At 39.0% G+C, this 24,837-nt stretch overlaps 1 protein-coding gene across 2 annotated transcripts in view; it reads right to left on the bottom strand.

Moving 5' to 3' along the window:
• Positions 1–7,932: 7,932 nt before the first annotated feature.
• LOC139738138 (uncharacterized) overlaps positions 7,933–24,837 on the bottom strand; it is a 140,385-nt gene continuing 123,480 nt past the window's right edge. For both annotated transcript variants that reach the window (XM_071648800.1, XM_071648799.1), the window contains exons 6-7: positions 10,454–10,546; positions 7,933–8,867 (exon numbers count right to left, since the gene is read on the bottom strand). In XM_071648800.1, the coding sequence (XP_071504901.1) occupies positions 8,038–8,867; positions 10,454–10,546 (923 nt within the window). In that variant the 3' untranslated portion in view covers positions 7,933–8,037. The remainder of the gene's footprint in view (positions 8,868–10,453; positions 10,547–24,837) is intronic.

The following is a 24,837-nucleotide window of genomic DNA, read 5'->3' as shown; positions in this document are numbered from 1 at the left end:
CCATTGGTTGCAAACTTTGAAGTCGCCATCTTTATTTCTCCAACACTATGCACCTCTTCTTCGTCCTTTGTCTTTGACCATAAGGATGAAGATCTATTTTGTGATGAATGGCCCACAGGACCAGATGCGATGGTTGGATGAACATCCGATGACTCCATACCTTGAACTTGTGTCGCATCCTTTCTTTGTCCATGAGATGGACCAGCATCATCAATTAAGAATGATGACACACTCTCGGTATTCGCGTAGGAACTGTTCTGTTGGACTACTTGATGAGCCACTTGAGTGACACCTTGCCAACCCTTCTCTTCCAGGGTGACTTTAAATGAGTTGCTGTCTGGCAACCCTTGGCGGGTATCTGGTGGGATTAGTACATTACCAAGCTGTCGACCAATCACATTGTTGCGAATGTCTTTCACAAGGGTGTCATGGCCTTTTTCATTATACACCCTCACAGACAGGTGGATAGAGCCTCGTGTGAATTCGGTCAGCTGACACATCATTTCCTTTCCCTCTACTTTCTGAATTTCCCTGACAGGGTTATCATTTTGTTTTGGGAAATCTAACATGTCATGCGTTTCCTGCCTGAAAGACTCCCTAAACTCACCACCTTGAGGCTGGAGAGAGTCTGGGGTGGAAAGTAGTAGGCTCTCAGTAATAGCTTCAGCATTCTTCTGAACCTGAGGATTTTTGTGACTATCCAACAGTCGTACATCTGCAAATAAGAAAGAAAAGAAAGAAGATATCGTGTTTTATTTTCAAAGATGCAATTTGACTTTTCAGCGAATGGGAGTAGTGGTGGTAGTATTATATATTGTAGTATGTCTTAGTAAAGAAAATAACATATGAAGTGATAAAACAAGAATTAATATGTGAAAATTGTCATGTTAAACTACTGTCTCAAACTCTTTAAGTAGCAAAAAGTAAAATACGATGCAAATGTTGCCATGGTATGTGTGTGCACTAAATGATTATAATGTAACACTCTCAACGAAAAAAAAAAATATTGTGGAAAAATATGGTGAAGAAGAACAATTCAAGCAGAAGAAAAAATGTAAACAAAAACTGGTTTCTCAAATTAGTTGAAAAGATACTGTACTCAGCATCCCTCACCCCATGTCTACAAAGTCCCTTAAAAATTACTCAGGAGCATTGAAAATACAACAACCATAATATCTTGTGATGCAAACCTCTTTGTTCTGTTTGGTTCATGTCAAGTGGGGATTGTGGTGGTACAATGACCATGGACCTCTCTGCGTTTGTGACACTCCCGTGGCTGCGTTCTTTATGAAAAGTGATGACAAAAAGTTCATGTTTTCTGCCTTGATAATCCCTTCTGGTTTTTTTTTTAGCAATCAGGAGTACAACAAAAACAAGGCGTAAGGAAGTTTTCTCATAGAAAAATGATGTGAAATCACAACTTTTTGTTTGATCCCAAAGGTTAATCTCTACTCTTTTACTGGTCTTGACTAATGGCGAAATATAACCTTACAACTGTGTATTCTAAACTTCCATAGACATTTGTATTCTAATGATTCGGAATGGATTACATTGATATTATAATAATGCAAAGCATTGTTATGTGCTTATGTCTATTCATTACTTAAGCTCTAATGTCGCAATGACTATTTTGATACCACTCAAAATTACCAGCCTGTGATCGTGAATGGAGAGGAAAGTGACCTTGCTTTAATAATCTACTGTGATGCACACATAGGTTATGGAATCCTGGCATGGGGAAACTGCTGTACAACTAGACTTAATTCTTTATTATTGATACAGAAAAGAGCTATACGGATAATTAACTTCGCCACATTTTTCGAACACACTAATGTCTTATTCTTTTCCAGTAGAACACTTAAGATCCAGGATTTATATCATTTTAATATCGGGTCATTTATGTATCAATTAAACTCAGGTGGTCTCCCTGATGTGTTTTCTTCGATGTTTGTCAAAAATACTGAAGTTCATTCTTACCCTACTAGACAAAAAGATTCTTTTCATCTTTCTCCTGTACGAACCGTATCTGCTTTAAAGGAGAAGTCCGGACGATTTTGAAAAAAATTAACCAAAATCTACATAAATAAAGGACCATAATGACTAAGTTTCATTGAAAAAGACCCTCCCAACTCGCCACAATCGATTTTTTAGCATCACTAATTTTGAATCGTAACCGTTCGATTTCTGTACGCCGGCGAGAAAGATCACGTGACAGCGTGACGTTTCCTCCTCACATTGCTTTTTGCTTGGAGCGTCAGCTGGCTCGGGGGAGCCCTGCTTGAGCAACGGTGATACGGGCCAAGCAAGCGGTAGTAGCGTACCGCTCAACAGTCTCTGACCACACAGCGGATGCACGCGGCATGATCTATTGCTTCATTAAAAAAATGCCGATGTGTCAAGTGTTAGGGTGTTGTCAATACTTCAACTTTACTAGTAAGTCTTCAAATTGAAGAAAAATTTCGATTTTAAATTGATATCTATCCACGATACTACCTTTACATGATCCTGAATGCTACAACACGCAGCCCGATTACGTTGTGTGTATTGGGCTGCTGGTCGTAGTTACCGGCGCGGCGCGGCGGCGGTACCAAGCTGGCGCTGGCGTTTCTTCCTCGGTTCAAGTTACATGTATACTGTCGTATTTTATCACCGTCAGACACACTTTTCAACAGTCTCGGACAACAAAAGAGGCAATAATTCTGACATTGACAGACTGATTTCAGATTGTTCACACTCAGAAGTCGAAAAAACGATCGCGGATTGTGATAGCACTTGGCAGCAGAAGACGTAAATGTATGCCTGCACAGCCCGACAACAGCTAATGCATTGTAAGTGGTGGGGTGGACACTAATAAGTACGGCAGTATTATAATACATACATATTTCAATTTAAATGAAAATGTTATAGCATTGCAACTATTTTACATTAATCTTTGAAGATTTTATATAGATATATAACGAAGATTATTTGAATAAAGGAATACAGCGTTTGGCAACAGCACTCCTAAATCGGTGTACGGTCTCCTGCAGTAGCGCCGACAAGGCACACATATTAATACCGCCCGCAGTCAGCAGTGCAATGGGAGATCGATGCGTAGCTGGGCTCATAGAGATGTATACTAATAATATACTAGAGCGCGGACTGCGTGTGGCGCGTACGCAGTGTTCGTGTGCCGAGATGAAGAGGCCGCGCGCCATCTTTGTCCGGGCAAAAACAAGCATCGCGTCCGGGCAGCGCAGTAGTGGTGGACACGTGAACACGTATGCAACAAGCGCTCAAACACGTATTGCCTTTCACAAAAAGATGAGGGGGTCGGAGATGAGAGAAGGAAACAACTCAAAAAATTAAGTTGCTAGCAATCTCTTATTATGAGTGGTAAAGAAAATGAAAATTAAAAAAAAAATTACTTTATTCTCAACGAGGTAATACTTTCAAGCCGACCAACACGACCATGGTCCATGCAAAACAAAGGGTTCTCTTGGTCTCTAGACTGCCGGATGCCCCTTGTGATACAGTATACTGCGTCAATTTTTGTATTTTGTTTTTTGTTTTTTGCAGTTATATTTTTTTTTCTGTATGAGGGGACTGCATTCTATAGTCCTATCTGTGTATACGAGTGTTTCATTGTATTTCTTTTTTTTTAATTTTCTGGTGGTGGTGGAAATGAAATAAATCATTTTTTTATAAGTACGTGTAGGCATATTGGTTCCATGACATATTGATGTTCAAGCTCGAAATGCTAATGTTGAAGCTTACATAAACCCTAACCCAAATCATAACACCCACGGTGACCCTAATCCTAATCCTCACCCTGCCTTTCTTACAAGAACCAAAAGCCCAATCAGACCCATGATGGTAATTCTATTTTCAGAAAGATATCAATGCCGGAGCATATGTCCTGTAACCAGGCATATATTACGTATTCTGAGCTTTTCTCACACTGTCTTAGTGAAATTAACTGCTGGTATAGCAAAGGGTGGAGGAACGATTTTTCTTTTTTTTTTTTGGGGGGGGGGGGGGGGGGGGGGCTCAAGGGCCAAATAGGGCACTTAGAAATGAGCACTTTTTAACTTAAAAAGGGGAGTTTTTGTTTTTGTTTTTGTTTTGAAATGGGGCAAGTGCCCCCTCCCCCGTTCCGCCGACCTTGCATATCTGCATATAGTTATGTACTGGCTGTATTAGCTATCTATATTATAGTAGCAATAGATCGAGAATAGCTGAGGGAGGGCGGAGTGCCCCTGACGAATTTTGCAAGACCTTTTCTTTCTTTTTGCTTCTTTTTTTTTTGCCTTGAATCAATCTGTTTAACACACACTATAAATGTAATTTTAGTTACTTGTGAAAGGAAACTCCGCTCCCCTTCTTTTCTCCTGTTTCTACATCCAAAAGCAGCACATGAACCAGGCATTTTGCAACATAAATCTATGCTACTTTAAGTAGAATTTGCGAATTTAAGAACATTTTTCGATTTCCAAACTCCAATGGAAACCTTGGCATAGATGCTAGCCTACTGCCATTGCATCCCGTCGTCGATCTCCCTGCATGCTCCGCTAGCGCTACACGTTATCGGTACGGTCGCTAGTCGAAATTTGCCCGGACCAAAATGGCGAACGCCTCCTTTTATCGGTCACAGGGATTTTACGGAGTCCGCCCTCTAGTGTTCTTAGTATACATCTCTATGGCTGGGCTTCGCTCGCGGTGCTCTCAGCTGAGGAAACTGCGCCCGATACGTCACGCGCAATGCATCCTGGGACAGATAGTACGAAGGGCAGCTCGCGACGGATTCGAACATGAAGAATTACCTTATTTAAAAAAAAAAAATCATAGTAAATGTATCTGATGGTCTTTTCTCGTCGGGAAAAGGGTAATAGGTTCATGAAATATTGTTCTTTACACACGAAACGGCTGATAATCGTCCGGACTTCCCCTTTAAAAACAATAACCACTACAGGACCTAAATTTTGGAATGAGATGGATAGAGAAATAATCCAATCTCAGTCTCTTTATTCATTTAAACATAAACTTAAACTAGTTTTTCTGAATTCATATCTATAGCTATTCTTCAATCCTCCTCGATATTCTCTGTTCATACTTCACATTACTGACATTATCGATTATGAAACATGTGCCTCGCTCGTGATTTCTGTATTATATCCTGAACTTCCTTTGTACACATTTGGTATCTCTGCTATTGTACACTGCATCTGACTTGTAACTCGCTCGGGTGATCACGCAACACTCAAGAAGTCTGTGCCGCGGACATTGTTTTCACTGTTTTCTTTTTTCTTTTTCTTTTTACTTTTTGGCGTTTATATTTCTCCAATTCAGAAATTGTCATTCCTTTAATTACATACCCAAGTAAGAAATAATCTCACATCCGCATCTGGGAATCTACACCCTACAAGCAATGCTTCTATGCAGATTCCTCATATTTCACATGTTTTATTGTCTTATAAGCTGTACGTGACAATTCATCCAGGCTTTTGTATCGTGATGTCTATGTTTTATGTATTTGTTGAAATGTGGAATATGGAACAATAAAAAACAAAAACAAAACAAAACATAGATCCAATGCTAATCCAGAAACAGAGAAAAGAATAAGATATGTTGCACAGAAAAGCCTAAGAGAGCGTAACGATCACCTGAGCTTCACCTAAACTCAACGCAATCTTCATGCAGCCTTCTTGCATGTGTTGCCTGACCTACAATGAGCTCATAAGAAATCCAAGGGAAAATAGCTTCTCTTCACCTTTAAAGGATACCTATGCACAGTGCAACTTGCATCGACACCTACTTATCCAAAGAAGTCCTATCCCAAAGAACACACTGGGACTCTAGATTAACTTAATACAAAGAAGACCTTTCAAGCCCAAGTGATTTTGAAAAGAATTTTAGCCCCTTGAGTACTCAAATGGAGCCGCTCCTAGAACTGCCCTTAACCCTAAAAAGACTGGGCTATTTTGGTAGCTCGAAAGACTGGGGGGGGGGGGCCTAAAGGGCCCCCCTTCAGATCTCGGCCGTGGATCGCGCGATCGCCGCGGAAATTTGCACAGTGGTAGTGTGCGATGTAATCTACAAGCTCGTATATTTAAATTTTCCGAAATAGTCTTCTTTTATTTTATTTTGATTAATTATGCTAATATATGCGAGAAATCAGACTCTTTGATCTAAATCAGTAAATAAAGCTCCAGAAGTGCTCATTTTTGGTCTAATTATTCTTTGTGGCATTCTTAGCAAATGTACGTGAAAAAAAATTCGGTATCGAAATTAATTTCTTATTTATTTTATTGTTTCATGAATTTCTTACGTATTTCTTTGTTTTTTCGACCTTTTGTTTTTGTTGTTTTTTTAAACAAAATTTGTGGCAGACACTTTTTGAAGCATAATACTCCTAAAACAAATTAATTTCAGCCATTGAGAGTAAAAATAAGCATATTAATATGAACCATGTGAAAAAACTCAATTTGCATTGACTTTGTACACAAAATCACATTTTTGAGCCATTTTCGGCGTCACGTGCATGTACAAAAAGTTATGTAACTTCAGAACCATACCCCCGGGCGTCACAAATTTGGTGTCAAAATGTGCGGGAAACTTGAAAGAAAAAAGTCATAGAGCATCGCGGCGAGAGCGTTGCGTGTTGCAGAGTAATCGCGCGAAATGTCGAGGGGGGGGGGCTTTTAGCCCCCCCAGTCTTTTTAGGGTTAAAGAACTCTTATCATTAACCATATCGAGGCCAGAATATATTAAAGTCTACATCGGAGAGACAGGCCGATCCTTTGCCACCCGGTTAAAGGAACATCAGGCCCATGGCCGACGGGACGGACGGGACGAGTCTGCTATAATCCACCATGCCCACACCTGTGAACACAGGATCTTATGGGATTAAAGCAGTCTCATCACGCAAGTCCCCAACTAGTATCAACGGCGAGTCAGAGAGGCTCTGGAAATCGAGGTGCATAATACTGTCCCACAGGATAATGGCCTCCACCTGAGCAATATCTGGCTAACCCTACTTGACAAGCAGGCTAATTAACACCCATTAGCCCCCACACAATAGCGGCCCTAATTGATACTTACAGTTAGACAACCACCACAATGTTTGCAGCCAACCGTGTAAACCCCCCATACACAGGAAGTTACTCTGTGCACTCAACCTTGACCTACCTACTGTGACCCTTTCAGCCAATCAAAGACTTTCCCGCCAGGAAGCCAAACTCCCTTTGATCCTTCCTGAGGGTATTTAAGCCGGATTTTCCTCTAACTTGCTCATTCCCTTGGGAACGGCGAGAACATGCCTGCCGAAATGTCGGGATTGGGTAGGACCTTTTCAGGGCCACTCACATACTCCAGAAAGAATACGTGGTGCACCGTGAAGCCTTCTATGTACCACCCAACATTCTACCACCACGGAAGCCTTCAAAGATTTCAATATATTAAGGGTTCTCACGGTTGGGGGGGGGGGGGATTTACAGACCTCCTCCTTGAAAGCATAGCTCCTTTTTGATGTGACGAATAGTCTGCATGAATTATCAGTGCCCTGGCCCTCAGAGGCCTACTTTTGGGCCGTATGTCTTGATGCAATGTGAGAACATGTAAAATTTGAATAAGTTTCATCCTTACCTCCTAGTGATGTATCCTGAAGAGTATTGATGAAGTGTGTATATCAAAATATGAAGTCATTCAATTTAACAACTGAACCCATTCCAAACTTTTAATTCCCTCTCCCAACGAATGGGGAATCAATGCAACTGTCATGAAAAAATTGATCTTTTTTACCTCCAGAATTAGACTTAGCCACAGTCTACTTCTGCTTCGGGAAGGAATATGTTCTATTGATTTTTTTTTTAAGTTTTTACTATTCAAGTCCCTGCCCCTTGGCTCCACAAGGGCCAAGAACTAATTGTAGCTCATTTAGAAATTGTGCATCCTTTCCTCTGACAACAAATCTCGCCAAACTTTGTAAGAATCTGTCAATAGGTTCTAAAAACAAAAACAGAAATGAAATTTTGCTCAACAACAGACAGCAACGGACAGTCAAGACACAAAAATCAGTCCACTTTCACTCTCAGTCATAAGCCTGCAACAGAGCTGCGCAAGGACCAGTGTCACATCGAACTTACCTCTCTCAGCGGCAGCATGTCTGGTCCCTTCCTTCTCTTCAATGGTTGCAAACTCAGCAATCGGCATCCTTTCTACTACACCATGCACCTCTTGTGTTTCCTTTGTCTTTGGCTCAAGGGATAATACGCCATGTTGCAATGACTGGACCCCAGGACTGGATGCGTTGGTTCTATGGACATCTGATGACATCAGACTCTGAACTTGGGACTTATCTTTCCTTTGTCCATGGGACGGACTATCATCATCAATGATGGGTGATGGCAACCTTCCTGCATCCACTTTGAATCTCTTCCGTTGGGATGATTGATTGGTGAATAGGGTAGCACCTTCCAAACCCTTCTCTTCCAGGGTAACATCAAATGAGATGCTATCTGGCAACCCTTGGCGGGTATCTGGTGGGATGAGTGCATTACCAAGCTGTCGACCAATCAGACCGATGTCATTCATCAGGTAGGTGTAGCTGTCATTATTATACATCCTCACAGACAGGTGGATAGAGTCTAGTGTGAATCCACTCAGCTCATACACTGCTAGCTTTCTCACTGCTTTCTGAATGGATCTCATACAGTCTGCATTTTCTTTGAGCAAATTACACATGTCATGGATTTTCTTCCTTAGAGACTCCCTAGCCTCACCATCCTGAGGCTGGAGATCGTCTGGAATGGGAAGTAGGAGGTTTTTCAGCCTATCTTCAGCATTCTTCTGAACCTTAGGATTTGTGTGGCAAACCAACAGTTGTACATCTGCAAAGAAGAAAGACAAGAAGAAAATATCGTGTTTCCTTTTCAAAGATGTCATCTAAATTTGCAGCGAATTGGAGTAGTGGTGGTAGTATTATATCTTGTGGCATGAGTAGTCTCCATCCCGGCGATACGGTGCACTTAATACACTGATAAGCATGATAAGAGGCCGAAGCTTTTGAATTCGTAACGGTCATCGAAGCACTGTGCGGAGGGAAGGACAACAAAAAAAAAAAATCGAAAGTTCACCTCGTATCTCCCTTATTTTACCACCAATTCCCTTGAAACTTCACACATATATCTAATGTGGATATATCATCCTCCGCCATATGTTTTTTTGGGCGAAAGTGCTGATGTATCTTTCGAGATTTGTGTGTTTTTCTGTTTGAGTCGACCGTGGGATAGGGTTACGATTTTTTTTCTGGACAATAGTCTGCACCTGCATGAATATGCATTTGATTAACATATTGATTGTCTGTACACACCAGACTCACTACCTGCAAAGTTTCGTGTTTGCGCAGAAAATAAGAGCAAAATGACACCCCCAATTTAAGAGAAAATACTGGGCATGCTCAACTAGATCATTCTCCTGCACATGCATTCTCTACTTGTCAGTGCACGCTTAGCCAATAAGCGTTGTCAGGTTCGGTTCGGTTTTCCGTCCACAGGGTGGTGAGTGGGCAAGAGAGGAACCCTGCTATGTGCTTCAACTGTTTCATGCGGCATGAAAACCGGTGCATCGGACTGCGTACTACTTACGCTATGGATTTTAAGTGGGTCACAAGTGACAGTGATGGCATTTTTTTTTCGGACATAACCGTGCACCAAATGACACAGAAAAGGTATTTGGAACACTGTATGCATATACTACCGTAAGTCATGTACCGAAGTTTCATTTTGGGGCAATGGAGGTAAATGTGAAAAAAAAATAACACTTGTTTCGAGACCAAATTTCCTGTTTTGGAACTGAAGCTAAGTTTCGACGTTATATTCACAGGTTTATCCTCATCAAAATCCAAAATAACTAACATTGCGAGTTAGAGAATAGTTTCTGATCTAGCCTATTAAATTTGCTGTACGATGTAATCATTTGATGGCTTCTGAGGTGAGATATTGAGATTGCCCTGCAACACTCCCCCAGCGGTTTCGCGTACACAAGCTGTCTACTTTATGTAAATAAGGCTTCGATGTCATATGCTTTTGGCGAGTTAATTGCACCGTATCGCCGCGCCTGGTCTTAGTGAAGGAAACTTTACCACATGAAGTGATAAAACGAAAATTAATATGTGAAAAATGTCATGTTAAACCAATCTCAAACTATTCAGTTGGACGAGTGAAATGCGACTGAAATGTTGCCATGGTATGTGCACTAAAAGATTATAATATATTACTAATAGCAATGCAGTGAGGAAAATATGATGAGAAGCAGAGAGAAAACAGATACACTGTATATAAACATCAACTTGCTTCTCAAATTAGTTAAAAAAATACTCTATTCAGCATTCATCATCCCAGGGAATGCATACAAATTCCTTTTAAATATATTTAGGAACGTTGAAAATACAACCATTATATATTGTGATGCAAACCTCTCTGCTCTGCTGGGTCTTTGTCGGATGTGGGCTGTGCCTGTGCAATGACCATGGTCTTCCCTGCATTTGTGACACTCAAGTGGTTTTGTCCTGTATATGAAGTGATGACAAAAAATTCATATTTTCTGCCTCGATGATCTCTTCCTCTTTTTTTTCCAGCAATCAGCAGTACATTGTAAACAAGGTACATTTAATAATATAAGGCTACGGTCACAATCCCCAAAATCAGCCTGCTCGGCGACCGGTCACCGAGTCTTTAGCCAATTTCGGTCGGAGAATGACCGGTGATCGACCAGTGACCGACCAGGCACTACTGATTTTGGGGGCATCCGTCGGTCGCCGCTGAAGTTTTAACACGGAGTTCATATTTCAGCGGCGACCGACCAGTTTTCACTCGCTGCCAAAAATACCCTCCGTGTCCGAGCGGCAACCGCCCCTAATCGAGCGGTCGCCGGTGAGCGATTATGGGAACACAAATAATAGAGACAAAAATGACAAAAGCACAGAAGAAAACCAAAGGAATAGATCGAGCGGTCGCCGACGAGTGATTTAGAGACTAAAATGATAAAGATAAAAATGACAGAAGCACTGAAGGAAACCAATGAATTGATGGGAAAGAGAAGCCAGGGCAATGTGGAAGAAGCAGGTGGAGGGATAAAGGTAAAGCGGGGTTCCTATTATCACGATTGGCGCCATGATTGAAATCGTGGTCTTAATCGTGCAGCAAGCGTGATGGTCTTATCAGATTGTATCAGATCTTAAGGTCAATCGTTGCAATCGCGTTAATCGTAGGAAAATTTTGGACGGTTCAAAAATTTTCTACGATTAACACGATTAGTTTTTGATCGTGATCATCGCATCAGATCGTCTAGGATCGTATCCAAACGCAGCAAATCTCTTCTAATCGTGCTTCTTAATCGTGTTGATCGGGATCGACTTTTTCACTTCACTTCCGCTTATTATTATTATTATTTGCCCATTTGCCCATTTACTCATAAATTGATTTGTTTTGTAGTCTGATAGGTGGTATCCTGCATTTTTAGATTATTATTTTCAAACGGTAAATTGTATGACGGTGTGGGGTTTAATTGTCATAATTTTTAAGGTACATTATCAAAATCATTTTTTTTTAATGATTTCGTAAAATGAAAGTTGTATTACAGATTTTTATATGTTTTCATACATTATGTTAATGATGTTTTCATTAATGAGTTGCTATTACCATTATACAGACACACAAAACAGGATATGGGATAACTTTTGTAAGGAAAACAAAATATGAGCAAAAATAAAATGGCAATTGTATGTCTGCACGTATTGACTAACGTCAGTACAAAGATGAGAATAATTTAATGAATCGTGCTTGAATGGGTACATATCAAAGGCAAATGGTTAATTCTTAAAAGTATATTACAGAGTATTTTTTTGGGGTGCAGTATCCTGCTGTTTGTGTATTGTACATAGTAATTAAGAGTTGTTGTTTCATCAGCCATCGCTTGACCCCTTTACATCTATTTTGACACTTTTCAATGTCTTTTTCTGTATGTTGGGTAGAGCATAATTTTAGAGGAAAATGGTTATTTTCAACTCTCATTATTACTGCAAATGTAAAAGTGACCATTGTCGTTGATGTGAGATCACTCGTATGCTTATGACAATGAATCACTCTTATTATTTTTCACAGTTATTCAATAAGTGTAGCAATATATCCCTGCGAAATAATTTTGCGTAAAACCTCCTTTTTTGTTAAAAAGTGACATCATATTGATTAGGGAGTCACTTTTCTGTTATGTGTGTGTATCAGTTATGTTAAACATTGTTAAGTAATACACTAAATCAAGCCGAATAAACCAAACTTTTAATAACCCATGAGATAACGACATTTTGAAATAAAAAGGCATATGATGCATACACTTTGCGAATATGAAATCGAACACATAAGCAATACTATCCATTCGGCCAACTTTCGGCCAACGCATAATACTATGTTACATAACATTAAAAATGATCCCATCCTCTTTTTTAGCTTCCATTTCATCATATGATTTTTTTCTTCATGTATTGGAGAGAAAGGTCACTTTGTCTTGCTGTTCTTTTTTCTGGGGAAGAGGGGCAATCATCTGATCTTACGTATTTGGGTTCGTTATTTCATTTCTTTTTTGTGAGGGGGGAGGGTGAGCATGTCGATTTGATAATCTATTAATTTCTTTACGTTTAATGTTAGACGAGGGAATATCTGAGGTTATGGCTGGCCTGGGTGCTGCTTTCTCTCTGATAACATAATCGTCATTAGCAATACTGCAAAGGTTACGTTGTCATCATCGTCAACCTGTCAAGCCTTGCCATCATCAATGGTTGTGGATAAAATTAATAGGCCTAATCACTCTGCATAATTTAAGGGGAACAATGAAATCCATCGTCAGCCGGACTATAATATTCCCATTCGGGTCCAATCGCGCCTTAAATGGGGGTCGCTTCTGATCCCGATCGTAAAAGATATCGTATCTTATCTCAGCAGCCCGTATTGGTTCGCGGTATTCGTATTGGAACGTATCAGTACGTTGCTGCACGTATCAGATCGGGGATCCTGATCGTTATGGTCATGTAAGATCGGTACCAATCGTGAACTCAGTCAGAACAATCCTGTCGGATCGTATTTGAACGGCAGACCAGATCGTGACAGATCGTATCGCTTGAAATAGACCAATCGTGACCATATCGCATCCCAGCGTACCAACACGTATTGATTCGCATAACCTCGTATCCAAACGTGAAATTTCAGACGAGTTCAAAAAATTTTCCACGATCAGTTACGAATGTCGTATCGTGGCGTTCGCAATGGATCGCACGATAGTGGGAACCCCGCTTAAGGAAACCTCACCAACATCTCAGCATCTCGGCAACCAACATGAGAGACATGGAAGATAGGCATTACCGCTTTTGGGCAAAAGACATTAAAGCTAAAAGTCAGGTTATTACAATTAGTAATATGGTCTGGTTTTCTTACCATTTAGCGCCTAGTAAAGCCCTAATGAATGAAAAAGTCATGAATGACAAGAGATGGGGGAAATGAAAATATGATATCAAATAAGAACGGAAAAAACTGTTAGGTATAGAAGCAAACCGAGATATTTTGGAAAATTCTGATCTATATTCTAATTTTTGTTCCATCTTGGGCTTTCCTGCCTTTTGTTTCATTTCCTAATTTTCTAGTTATCTGTGGCTTCACATAACTGAGGTTTGGTAGTTGATAATTTAACTCTTAAATCTTCAGTCTCGAATTTTACCTTAAATCTTCAGTCTCGAATTTTACCTTAATCTGTCAATTAAATGATTACCACATCACAAATCACATATATGGCTATACATAAATAAACACAGGTAGCTCGTGAGACATTTCCGGTAGAGACCGGCGGGCGGCGCCGGTACGCCTACGGGACACCGGGTGATGACCTATCGATCACCCGTCGGTCGCTGAGCGATTTCATAAGAATCGGCCGGTGGCCGGTGGGAGATCGTCCAGTTGCCAATGGGGCATCGCTCGGTGACTGCTCAGTCTCTGCGCGGAGAAGATCCCAACTTTCACGAGAAATCGACCGGTGACCGATGGGAAATCGACAGGGCATCGCTCGGGCATCGCTGAGGTTTAATAGCCTGCTCGACATCTCCCAAAACTGCTGGGTGGTGCCAAAATTTCAGCGGCGACCGAACAGGCTACAAATCGGGCGGTCGCCGCTTTGAGTTGTGACCGTAGCCTAAGGGATTTTTGTCATAGCAAAATGCGTGATTTTACATCACATTAGTTTGGTCCCACTCAATGTATATTCCTCCTTTTTTAAATGATGAAACTGACAAACTTACCAAAATATCGTAGTCCCAAGGACTCGTTATGATACCAAGCTGCCACTGTATTCTAGAGGTCTATATTTGATTTGATTTGCTTTATTTCTGCATTCAATCAGATACAATTGAAATACAAATTTCAAAAGTACAAATACAAACAATAGCAAGTGCAGTGATATTAATCGATAACTGTACACAAATAGATACACATGGGTGATTGCATTGAACAGTGTACGTACACAATGACATAAAATGAAATATACAGTATTTTTCAGTAAATAACAGAGATCATTGAATGCAGGAGACCACCATCGTAAGCGATAAAGCTTAAAATGGATGGGGACCTCATAAAAGGACTATCCAAAGACGTAACTCTCTTGGAGGAAAGTGATCAGGAGGTTGCAGTGCAGTTGCAGGTGTGAATGCAAAATGCAGTTGAAGGAAGAAAATAGAGATTGAAAAAACGTAACAATCATTTACCATAAATATTTGTTATTTTGATGAGTGGGGAGAATATGATTGTATCAAATATCGTTTTAGTGAAGCTTCTAAAGAATAAATACTAAAGCAAGACTTTATATTGTCCGGGAGATTATTTCAAATGTCCGGACCCGAATGTCTTATAGATTTATGTGTCACTAATAATTGGGGGTTCAAAACATTGAAATTTCTGCGTATACGAATAGGGTACGAACAGACAGAAGTATTAAACCTAAACATGTTATTAAACGATGATGGAAGTTGATCATGAATATATTTAAACATAATTACTGCTACTTGAATAACATTCAAATAAAAAACCGTCAATGTTTTAAGTTCATGAAATAAAGAATCAGTATGAGCCCGGAATTGCGATCCAGTACTTACTTTTGTAATATCTTAAGTAATTATCTATTTTGGTAGAGCCGCAAGTTAGCCATACAACATTACAATAACTTATATATGGGAGAATTAAGGAATTATATAATTAAACTCAAGTTGAACGAGGAAGAAAGAACTCCAGTTTGGAAATGATCCCTATATTTTCAGAAATACACTTTGTAACATCATAAGATGCAAATAATCACTCAAAGTCAAACTTTCATCTATTCATACTTCAAGAAATTTTGATTCTTTTTCTTTTCTAGTGGGATATTATCAATGTTAATATGTATCAGCATATCTGCATAATGAAATGTTTAAAATGAATGAAATTAGTTTTTTTTAATATTCAAAGAAAGTTTATCAGACTTACACCAATTTGATACTTTACTAATTTCAGTAGTTAAAGTATCATTTAAAATCTTAAGATCTTTATGAGAATAAAATATGTTGGTATCTTCAGCAAATAAAACGACAGAGAGAGCAGAAGATGTATTGATGATATCATTGACATAAAGAAGGAATATTAGTGGTCCCAGAATTGAGCCTCGAGGAACACCTAGTTTGATTAAAAGGGATCAGATTGAAAATCATTAAAGGTAACATATTGTCTTTTAATAGTTTGATAATTTTTAAACCACAAAAGTGTTTGACACCGAATACCATAATGACTAAGTTTGGAAAGTAAAATCGAATGGTCATGATTGTCGAATGCCTTACTCAAATCACAGAATATGACTGCAACATGTTCTTTATATGCAAAAAGCACTCGTAATTCTGTCATAAATTTCTATGAATGCTAAATCAGTAGAATAATTCTTTCTGTGACTATATTGATTTGGAATAAGATTATCATACTTAGTAATACATTTATGAAGTCTATTATAAACTTTTTTTCCAAAAATTTTGAATATACTAGGCATCAAAGAAATGGGACGATAATTGCTAATTTCATGAGGATCATCTTTTGTATGAATAGGATTAAATTTGGCTATTTTCAGCAAATCTGGAAGAATACCTTGTGAAGAAGAAAGATTAAATATATGGGTTAACGGTTCTGAGAGTGGATAAACTATTTATTTGAGAAGAGTCATACTTATCTTATCAAAACCACGAGATTTAGAGGTATTTAAAGATTTGGTGATTTTGACAATTTCACTGGGACTAGTTGGGTTGAAATAAAAAGGCTCGTAATTTTGGTTAAAGAGTCGGTCTCGTGGGCTTTGTTTGCATAGTGTTGGTCTCGTTGGCCTTTTGTGTGTACTGCCGAATTAATGGGTTGTATAACTCGTGGGCTCATTTTACTCGATGTCGAACTCGTGGGCTTTATTCACTCAGCGTCGAATTCGTGGGCTGTGTAACTAATGGGATGTATGACTTGCGAGCTGTATGACTTGTGGGCTGTACGACTTGTGGGAGTCGGTCTCGTGACGTGCAACCGTTCACAGTGACTGGATGGTCCTGTGGACCCAGAACCCTTCCCATGTTAATGTTTATATTTGAAAAATAAAACCTATGGGTTTCAGGTTAAAGCTCTAGCAGGGGCAGTCTGTATCAAGCATTCCTAGAGTGAAGAAGTGTCTTGTCTAGGCAGCCTCTTGAACCCTAGACTGATATATGTCTACCCACCTCATGGAGCTATGCTAGACATACAATACATACAATGATATACAAGGTTGTACATATCTGAAGACACAGGGCACTGTCAGTACACAATGTAGAATGTAAACGGGTATTCAAAATAAAACTTCAGTAATGAAATGAGCATACTCGTTCTATGGACAATGAAGAAGATCAATAGTGCCTTGTAAGATGTAAAGCTGTACAAACTCTTCAGTTTCATGATGAGGATGGCCATGTCACACTTGAGCGTATCGAGCCATCGAATGCCAAACGAATTTATCTTTTAAAGATACATTCGTACTCGTTGATAATACGAAAATAATTCTTATCATAGATACATTTGTATTTATTAGCTATATTGTTTTAGATGGGTGATTCTTCACTAAGCGTCTACTTTTATGTCCCGCTACTTTCAGGGTTTATAAGTGGAAAATTTTTCGAGTTTCGTTTTTAAATTTCATCTTTTCCATTAAAGAGGATGCTTTCCTGATTATCTACGGTAAAAAAAAAGGTTCATAATTAAAGCCGCTTTCTTATTTCCGCTCCTATAATCGCTTGCAAAACCCCTTGAATCTGCATGTCCCGATGGGTATGCAAGGAATTTAAAATCGTCATATTTTCACTTGACAACATTTCTCTTTCATGGAAGAACTCTTAAATGCTTGGTTTTCAAGCACGTATCAATATGGCATTCAAAAACTTTCAATATCCGCAATATAAATTGAGATTTTAGCTTTTCCCGATACCGATTTTTCTGTCCAACCATTTGAGTCATATCCGTCATGCACTTTTATAGCGCTATTCATTAATTAATCAAGCCTATCGCAACACGCGTATTCGGTCCATTGCATATGCCAAGGTACTGATGATCATCTCTACATATATAAGACCATGTCTTAGCTGTGGAATATCTCTCCAAAACCGTCACGGTCATTTCCGTCACGAAATAGTGGAAATCCAACGTGACGGATATGACCATTGTACACAAAAGGTATGGCGAACTTGACTTTCTGTCATAATTTTGGATGTGTAATTAGTTTTTCAAATCTACTATTCAGATTCGATCTTGAACAGGTTTATCTCTCATGTAGATCGATCTTGAATAGGTTTATCTCTAATGTAGATCTTTATTCTAATTGCATAAAAATGCTTTTAGGTTTCACCTTGAAAATAGGTGCGTATATCTATTCATTTTGACATGCTACTGTCATATCCGTCACGAGTGGTCATCTCCGTCACGGCTTGTCATATCCGTCACATGCAAGTTGATGCTTCATAATTAGTAAACTTATGTAGTAATGATCATAAATCCATGAATTAAAATGGCAAATGAAATACATTTTACCATCATGTAAATATACAATTTCAACATCTTTAAGGTGTCAAAAATGTACACACTAGTAATTATGTATATATGTATGGTGTACTGTATGCATGGTTGTTTTAATAAGTATATAAGTAATTTCTTATGTCCAGTTACAAACTACTCAAAGCGCTTTCTGCTCTCTCTTAAGAAAATAGAAAAGGTACAAATAAATAGTACATTACAATACAGTGTAATACCATACAAAACAATACAATACAATGACAATGCCTAACAGAAGAAGAAAAAAACACACACAAAAAAGAACCCTAATCATATGATTGAGCAAAAAGGTATGCCTTGACATGTCGTTGAAAAGTAGCTAGGCTGTGCATGTTACGAACATTATCTGGAAGTTTATTCCAAAGTGAAGGAGCCAAATGGAGGAAGGCGCGATCCCCGTAGGTTGTCCGAGTTTTGGGAACATGTAGCACCGTCGAAGACGAAGAACGTAGGCTGTAAGCTGACTGCTTTACTGTGACCAAGTCCTGAAGATACTTCGGAGTCATGCAATGTAATGCCTTGAAAACAAGGGTAAGAATCTTGTACTCAATCCTCTTCTTGACTGGAAGACAGTGGTATTGTCTTAGTATTGGGGTGATGTGAACATTCTTCCTCACACGAGCTAGAACACGGGCGGCACTGTTCTGTACTCTTTGGAGGCGACAGATAGAAGAGTTAGGCAGACCAGCTAATACTGCATTACAATAGTCAATGCGTGACGATACTAGGGCGTGAATAACCTTGACTGCATCAGATTCAGACAAGAATCTGCGAATTCTTGCAATGTTCCTCAGATGGTAGTTGGCACTCTTACAGGCACTTGTGATGTGGTCATTCATATTCAATCTGTTGTCTAGGATCACTCCAAGGTCACGAACTGATTCCAAGAGCGACAGATTCTGGCCATTCAGGGAAATGTGCTCCATCTCAAACACAGAGTGTTGGTGTCGGGAACCAATCAGGATCACATCAGTTTTGTCATTATTAAGTTTCAGGAAATTGCCACTCATCCAGTCCTGCATTGCCGCCAAGCAATCCTGAATTTGCCGACAACAGACGTGATCGGTTATTCCTGGCTTGAAGGCAACATAGAGCTGCGTGTCGTCAGCATAGAGATGATAGCTCAGGCCAAAACGTCTTGCTATGTCACAAAGAGGAGAAGTATAGGCCTACATGGTAAAGAGGATAGGTCCCAGCACGGAGCCCTGCGGGACACCACATTCGATGTAGCACTGCTTTGATGAAGAATCCAACAAAGTAACTACTTGGGATCTCAAAGTCAGGTAAGAGTGGAACCATTTGAGAACGTTTCCAGAGATTCCAAAACGATGCGACATTCTCATCAGCAGCAAATCGTGGTCCACAGTATCGAACGCTGCGGATAGATCTAAGAGGACAAGGAGTACCATCTGTTTCTTGTCGAGGGCTAGGAGGATATCATTTGTCACTTTGACAAGAGCAGTTTCCACACTGTGCCCTGGTTGATATGCGGACTGCAGGTTCTCGAACAGATCATTTCCCTTGAGGTACTTGCACAGGATATTTCCAACAACTTTCTCAAGAACTTTGGAGACAAACTGTAGTTGCGAAATTGGTCTATAGTTGTCGAGAGAGTCAGGATCAAGAGTAGTCTTCTTAAGCAGGGGCGTGACATGAGCACGCTTGAAGATGTCTGGGACAATGCCAGAGCTAGACCGTATATAGAATATCACGTCGCAAAAATGTTATATTTCTCTATAATCCAATCGCATTTCGATTACTGCTCTATCGTATGGAACAATGCAAACAAGTGCAATCTAGACAAACTTCGAGTCCTACAAAATAGAGCAGTACGAATTTTAAACAAAGCGTGTCCCTACAAACGAACATATGAGTTATATGATGAGACCAAAATATTATTTATTGATAATCGCTGGAAGATAGGAAATCTGACTATGTTATTTAAAGTACTTCATAATATGGCCCCTTTTTATTTGTCAACGAGGATTAAACTACGAAGTAATTCATATAATATAAGAAATAGTTTTTTAAAATTACAATTACCTAAACCTAAAACAGAGTTTTTAAAGCGAAGTTTTTTTTTACAGCAGCATTAAGTTATTTAATTCTTTATCTCAAGAAATACGGAGCATAAAGAATGTCAACTCCTTTACTCGCTCTCTCAGAAGTTTAACTTTTTAGATAACTTATTCAGAAAGCTGAACAGATGATTGTGTTATTTGTTACTTGTTCTCAGGTTAAGGTAAGGAAACCCCACTAGCGTTCACTTTGTAGTTGCTGAACTCAAAGTTGTTCTATTACTAACTTCTTATGATTTTTTCCTCTGTGTACTTTACAATTTCACATTTGTTTCAGTCAAATTGTTTGCTTGTTTGTTTGTTATTGTTTGTACTTCGCATGTTTCACAAGTTATGAAATTTTGGTTAACTACGTTAAATCACCATACTGTCATTGAAAAATAGATCTATCTTGTGTTCTAGTTGTAATTATATTGTGTAATGCTTTTGCAAATCCTTTTGATTGTTTATTTTATGTATTTTCTTGCCTTTAATGAATTTTACCAACCATTTGTATTACCATGCTGACCTTATATTGTTTATACTTCTTTTATATACTATGTAACTAAATTTTGTCTTAAAAACCGTACCCGTTTATTTATGACTCATGTTTTTTTACTTGAATACTCATCAAATTAAGAACTTATTTTTATCATTCCTAACAACGAAGTTGGTTTTAACCTGAAAGTATTATTTAATTCAATTGCATGATTCGATATTGATCCATATAGTCTTTTTATTTATCATTATTTTATATTTTATATTTTATACTGTTTAAACCATTTCTTTTTGATTTTGTAGACATATTTGATCTTTAATTTGTAAAACATTTTATATTTAATTTCATATGTTTTGAATATTATTCATATTTCACATCTTTCATTTAATTTGTTAATTATATATTCTAAATTGATTTGTAATTGATTTTATCCTTAATAAATATGATTTAATTCAATAAGATGATTCAGTACATGTATAGATTTTAAAATTTCTTTTCAGTTATTGTTTAATTTATCGTTTTTGTATTTCTTAAATCTGTTAGATTGTTATAACCATATTTGATTAACAATTGGTAAACTATTGTATGATTCATTTCTTTATTTTAATGTTTCAGACTTTATTTTTACATTTATTTTGTCTAATCTATTTGTTAATTTCTTTGTTTTCATTTGATCTCTGTACGAAATCTTATACATCTTGTTTTTTCCCACTTTGCTGTTATGTATAGAGTTATCATACGTTTGTATTTGTTCATTGTTTTGTATACGTTGTATTTTTACATGTATGTGGACCCCTTTGGAAATCAGTCTCGAGCTGAAAGGGCTATCCACCCTATGAATGGAAATGAATAAATAAAATAAATAAAATAAATAAAAGTTGCAAGGGAAGAGTTAATGATCTTGGCGATGATGTCTGCAAATCTCTCCGGGGCCGCTTTCACCATCCACGTTGGAACAGGATCAAGGGCACACGACTTGCAGGGCGAGCTTTTGATGATTTTGGAAACCTCGACTGATGATACGAGTTGGAAGGAGAGCCATGTAGAGGAAGGAGGGTGGGAAGTTTCATGAGCTGTTCCACTGGCAGAGAAGTTGGATAGCACATTGCGAATGTTGGATATCTTCTCATGAAAGAAGTCACTAAACATGTTGGCAAGATCTGCTTCACTATCATAGATGGTAGGTAACCTTTTTGATTTTGATCTTCCTAGGAGCTCATTAACCAGACGAAATAGAAGCTTTTGATCACCGTCACAGTCCTTTATCTTCTGCTTGATATGATCTTTCTTGGCTACAGATGCCATATCAGTGAAGATATTTCGTTGCTTTGTAAACTCTTTGCGATCCACAGGGAGTCCTGATTTACGCCATCGTCTTTCTGCCCTCCTTACATGCTGTTTCTGTTGCCGCAAGCCACCTGTGTACCACGGCACTGGCTCACGTTCAGGTACACGTACAGTTTTCATTGGGGCATGCTTGTCCAAAGTACATTTGATTGTGGCATTATAACAGTCGGCAAGATCATTAGCATCAGCTTTGTCCCAAAAATCCTTCTGATTCAGAGCTGTTTCAATATCGTCGAGGAAGGAAGGAATGTGAACTGAGCGCAGTTTACGAAATTTCTTGTCACATTTCTTGTGAGAAGACTCCTCGAGTCTACAGCAGAAATGAACAGCTGCATGGTCAGAGATAAACGATCCGATCGAAACGTCCTTTGGATCCAGGAACTTATAAGAACACTTGATTATAATGAGATCCAGGATATGACCTGCCATGTGAGTTGACTGATTTACGAGCTGAATACAGTTGCAGTCATTCAAAAGATTGGCGAACTGGGCAGCTTCCGGATTGTCCAGATTATCCATGTGAATGTTGAAGTCCCCCATAATGATGAAATTATCCTGCCTAGTGACCAGATCTTCCAGATAAGGGGTGAAATCAGTTAAGAACTGATGCCTGGAGAGTCCATTCTGCGTAGAGGGTGGAGGTCTATAGACTGCGACCAGAAGCGTTGACAAAGTAGCAGCCCTAAGATCGAACTCGGCACATTCAAAGCTTTCACATTTCTGAGGAGGTCGCAGCTTGATGCTTATGTGACTTTTAGCTACAATACCAAGACCACCACCACGACCATTTCTGGGCACTGAGATGAAGCTGTATCCATCAGGGTCTGGAAGTAACTGTCGAGGGGTGACTTCATCTCCATCTGTCAGCCATTTTTCAGTAATTACTAAAACATCAATGTCATGATCGAGGAGAAATGTTTGAATGAGAGCAGCTTTGTTGCAAACTGAACGTGCATTTAGAATAGCGCATTTTGCAATGGCAAGAGGCTGAGCATTCACTGATCTACCCCGATTTATATCTGTAGGAGGTATATTTTCTTTGCTTGTTGATGCTGCGTGTCTCTGTTTTCGTCTCCCACCCCTTACGCCTCGATGTCTCCTAATCCGCTTCCATCTTCCCCTTTTTTTGAGTGAAGACAAGGGAAGTGTCTGAACATCAAACGTGAAATGATCTCTATCCTTATTCAGTAAACAAGATATTTGGCTTGGGTCTGGATTGAGACGAAGAAGAAAGTCACGATCATATAGTACAATATGGCTTCCCATCGATGTGTGGTAACTTGCAGTTATAACAGAGAGCTGCTTCACGGATGCAGTCAGTACATGGTTCACACAGTACAGCTGATTGACAGAGAGAAGCAGAGCCAAGATCCAGACAATGGGAAGAATGGGGGATAAGCTGATTAAGTCCATGTTGCTGAAGTCACTGCAGCACTAGTGAAAGAACAGGTCCCATTCATGACGAGGATGAGTGAACTTGGATAATGTCCATATACATGCACAGTGAAGGCTGACACTCAGCTAGTATGGCTACTGCAAGCCTGAAGCCAAGAAGGTCAGAAGTTGTTCTGACTGATAAGTCCACAGAAACATGAAACTAATCGTCTAGCAAGTTCCATGTGCCACAACAGAGAGACTGATAGCAATTCTACTCCAGCAACTCTAGTAGAAACAGGTAGAATACATGATCTTGGAGAGAGCAGACAAGGGGGCAGCCTGTTAGGCGCCACTCACTAGACCCTCATATATATGACCCTCATAATGTGTTTGCATAAAGGTTGACCAGATTAGTGGAGAACATTCTATTTGGTATAGCTACACTACATGCTTGTGACAGGAAATACATTATAGCTCACTCAATCTAGAATGATATCTCAGCCAATCCAGAATGTTCTAGGAAGTGCTTACATATTCCCTTACAAAAAAGTACCATAGCTTTACCATGGTAATACCATGGTATATTGCCATGGTATTACTGTGCTTACCAAATACCATGGTACCGGTACCATGGTACAATACCATGGTATTTCTGAGGTGAATTTACCATGTACTGTGGTGATTTGACCATGGTTTTACCATGATATTACCATGATATTACAATTTGAAAAGAAAAATAACATTAATGATTGTGTATTTCCAACATGCAGTACTAGTATGTTACCTACTTAACATGTCCTCGAATCGCATACACCTGTTTCTACACTTTTGTACAAGACCTACATCCTACACTACACAGGTCTACCTATCTGTATACCTAGAGTATACTTCCTATTCCTAGATACATTGCTAGTGTATCAGTTCTTTATATATGGGCTGATATCTGAAAAGGTTTAAGGCATGGTTACTAACTACATGTCATACATAATATTAGTCCTATCAAAATATGAATATGCATTGTTATAACACAAGTTGAAATAGTTGGTAACAAAAGAGAAATTTCCCAACATACTTCAAAGTTTAAACCCAGACTATATACTTTGGGTTTTTATGTCTTTTATCAATTTTCTCTCCTTTTACATGTTAGATGCTCTCTCATAAATATTCATGAGCGATACAGAAACCAAGTCAAAACAAGGATCGTGCAACTTGAATCAACTTGCGTTACATTTTCCAGTTGGGTAGATGAGGTTTAAACTGCATGGGAAGAAAATCAGTTGTGTTCGTGGATATATTAGTACTAACCGGGTGTTTGCACCCACCCACACCCACACACACACAAGCACACACATACACACATACACACATACACACATTCACACATATACTAACTACAGGCTGTGCATTT

Source organism: Diadema antillarum, unplaced genomic scaffold (genome assembly GCF_040938485.1).
Source record: "Diadema antillarum isolate AM-2024a unplaced genomic scaffold, OU_Dant_1.0 seq00000724_RagTag, whole genome shotgun sequence".
In the NCBI taxonomy this organism is placed as follows: domain Eukaryota; kingdom Metazoa; phylum Echinodermata; class Echinoidea; order Diadematoida; family Diadematidae; genus Diadema; species Diadema antillarum.
This window is presented reverse-complemented; position numbering and strand designations above follow the sequence as displayed.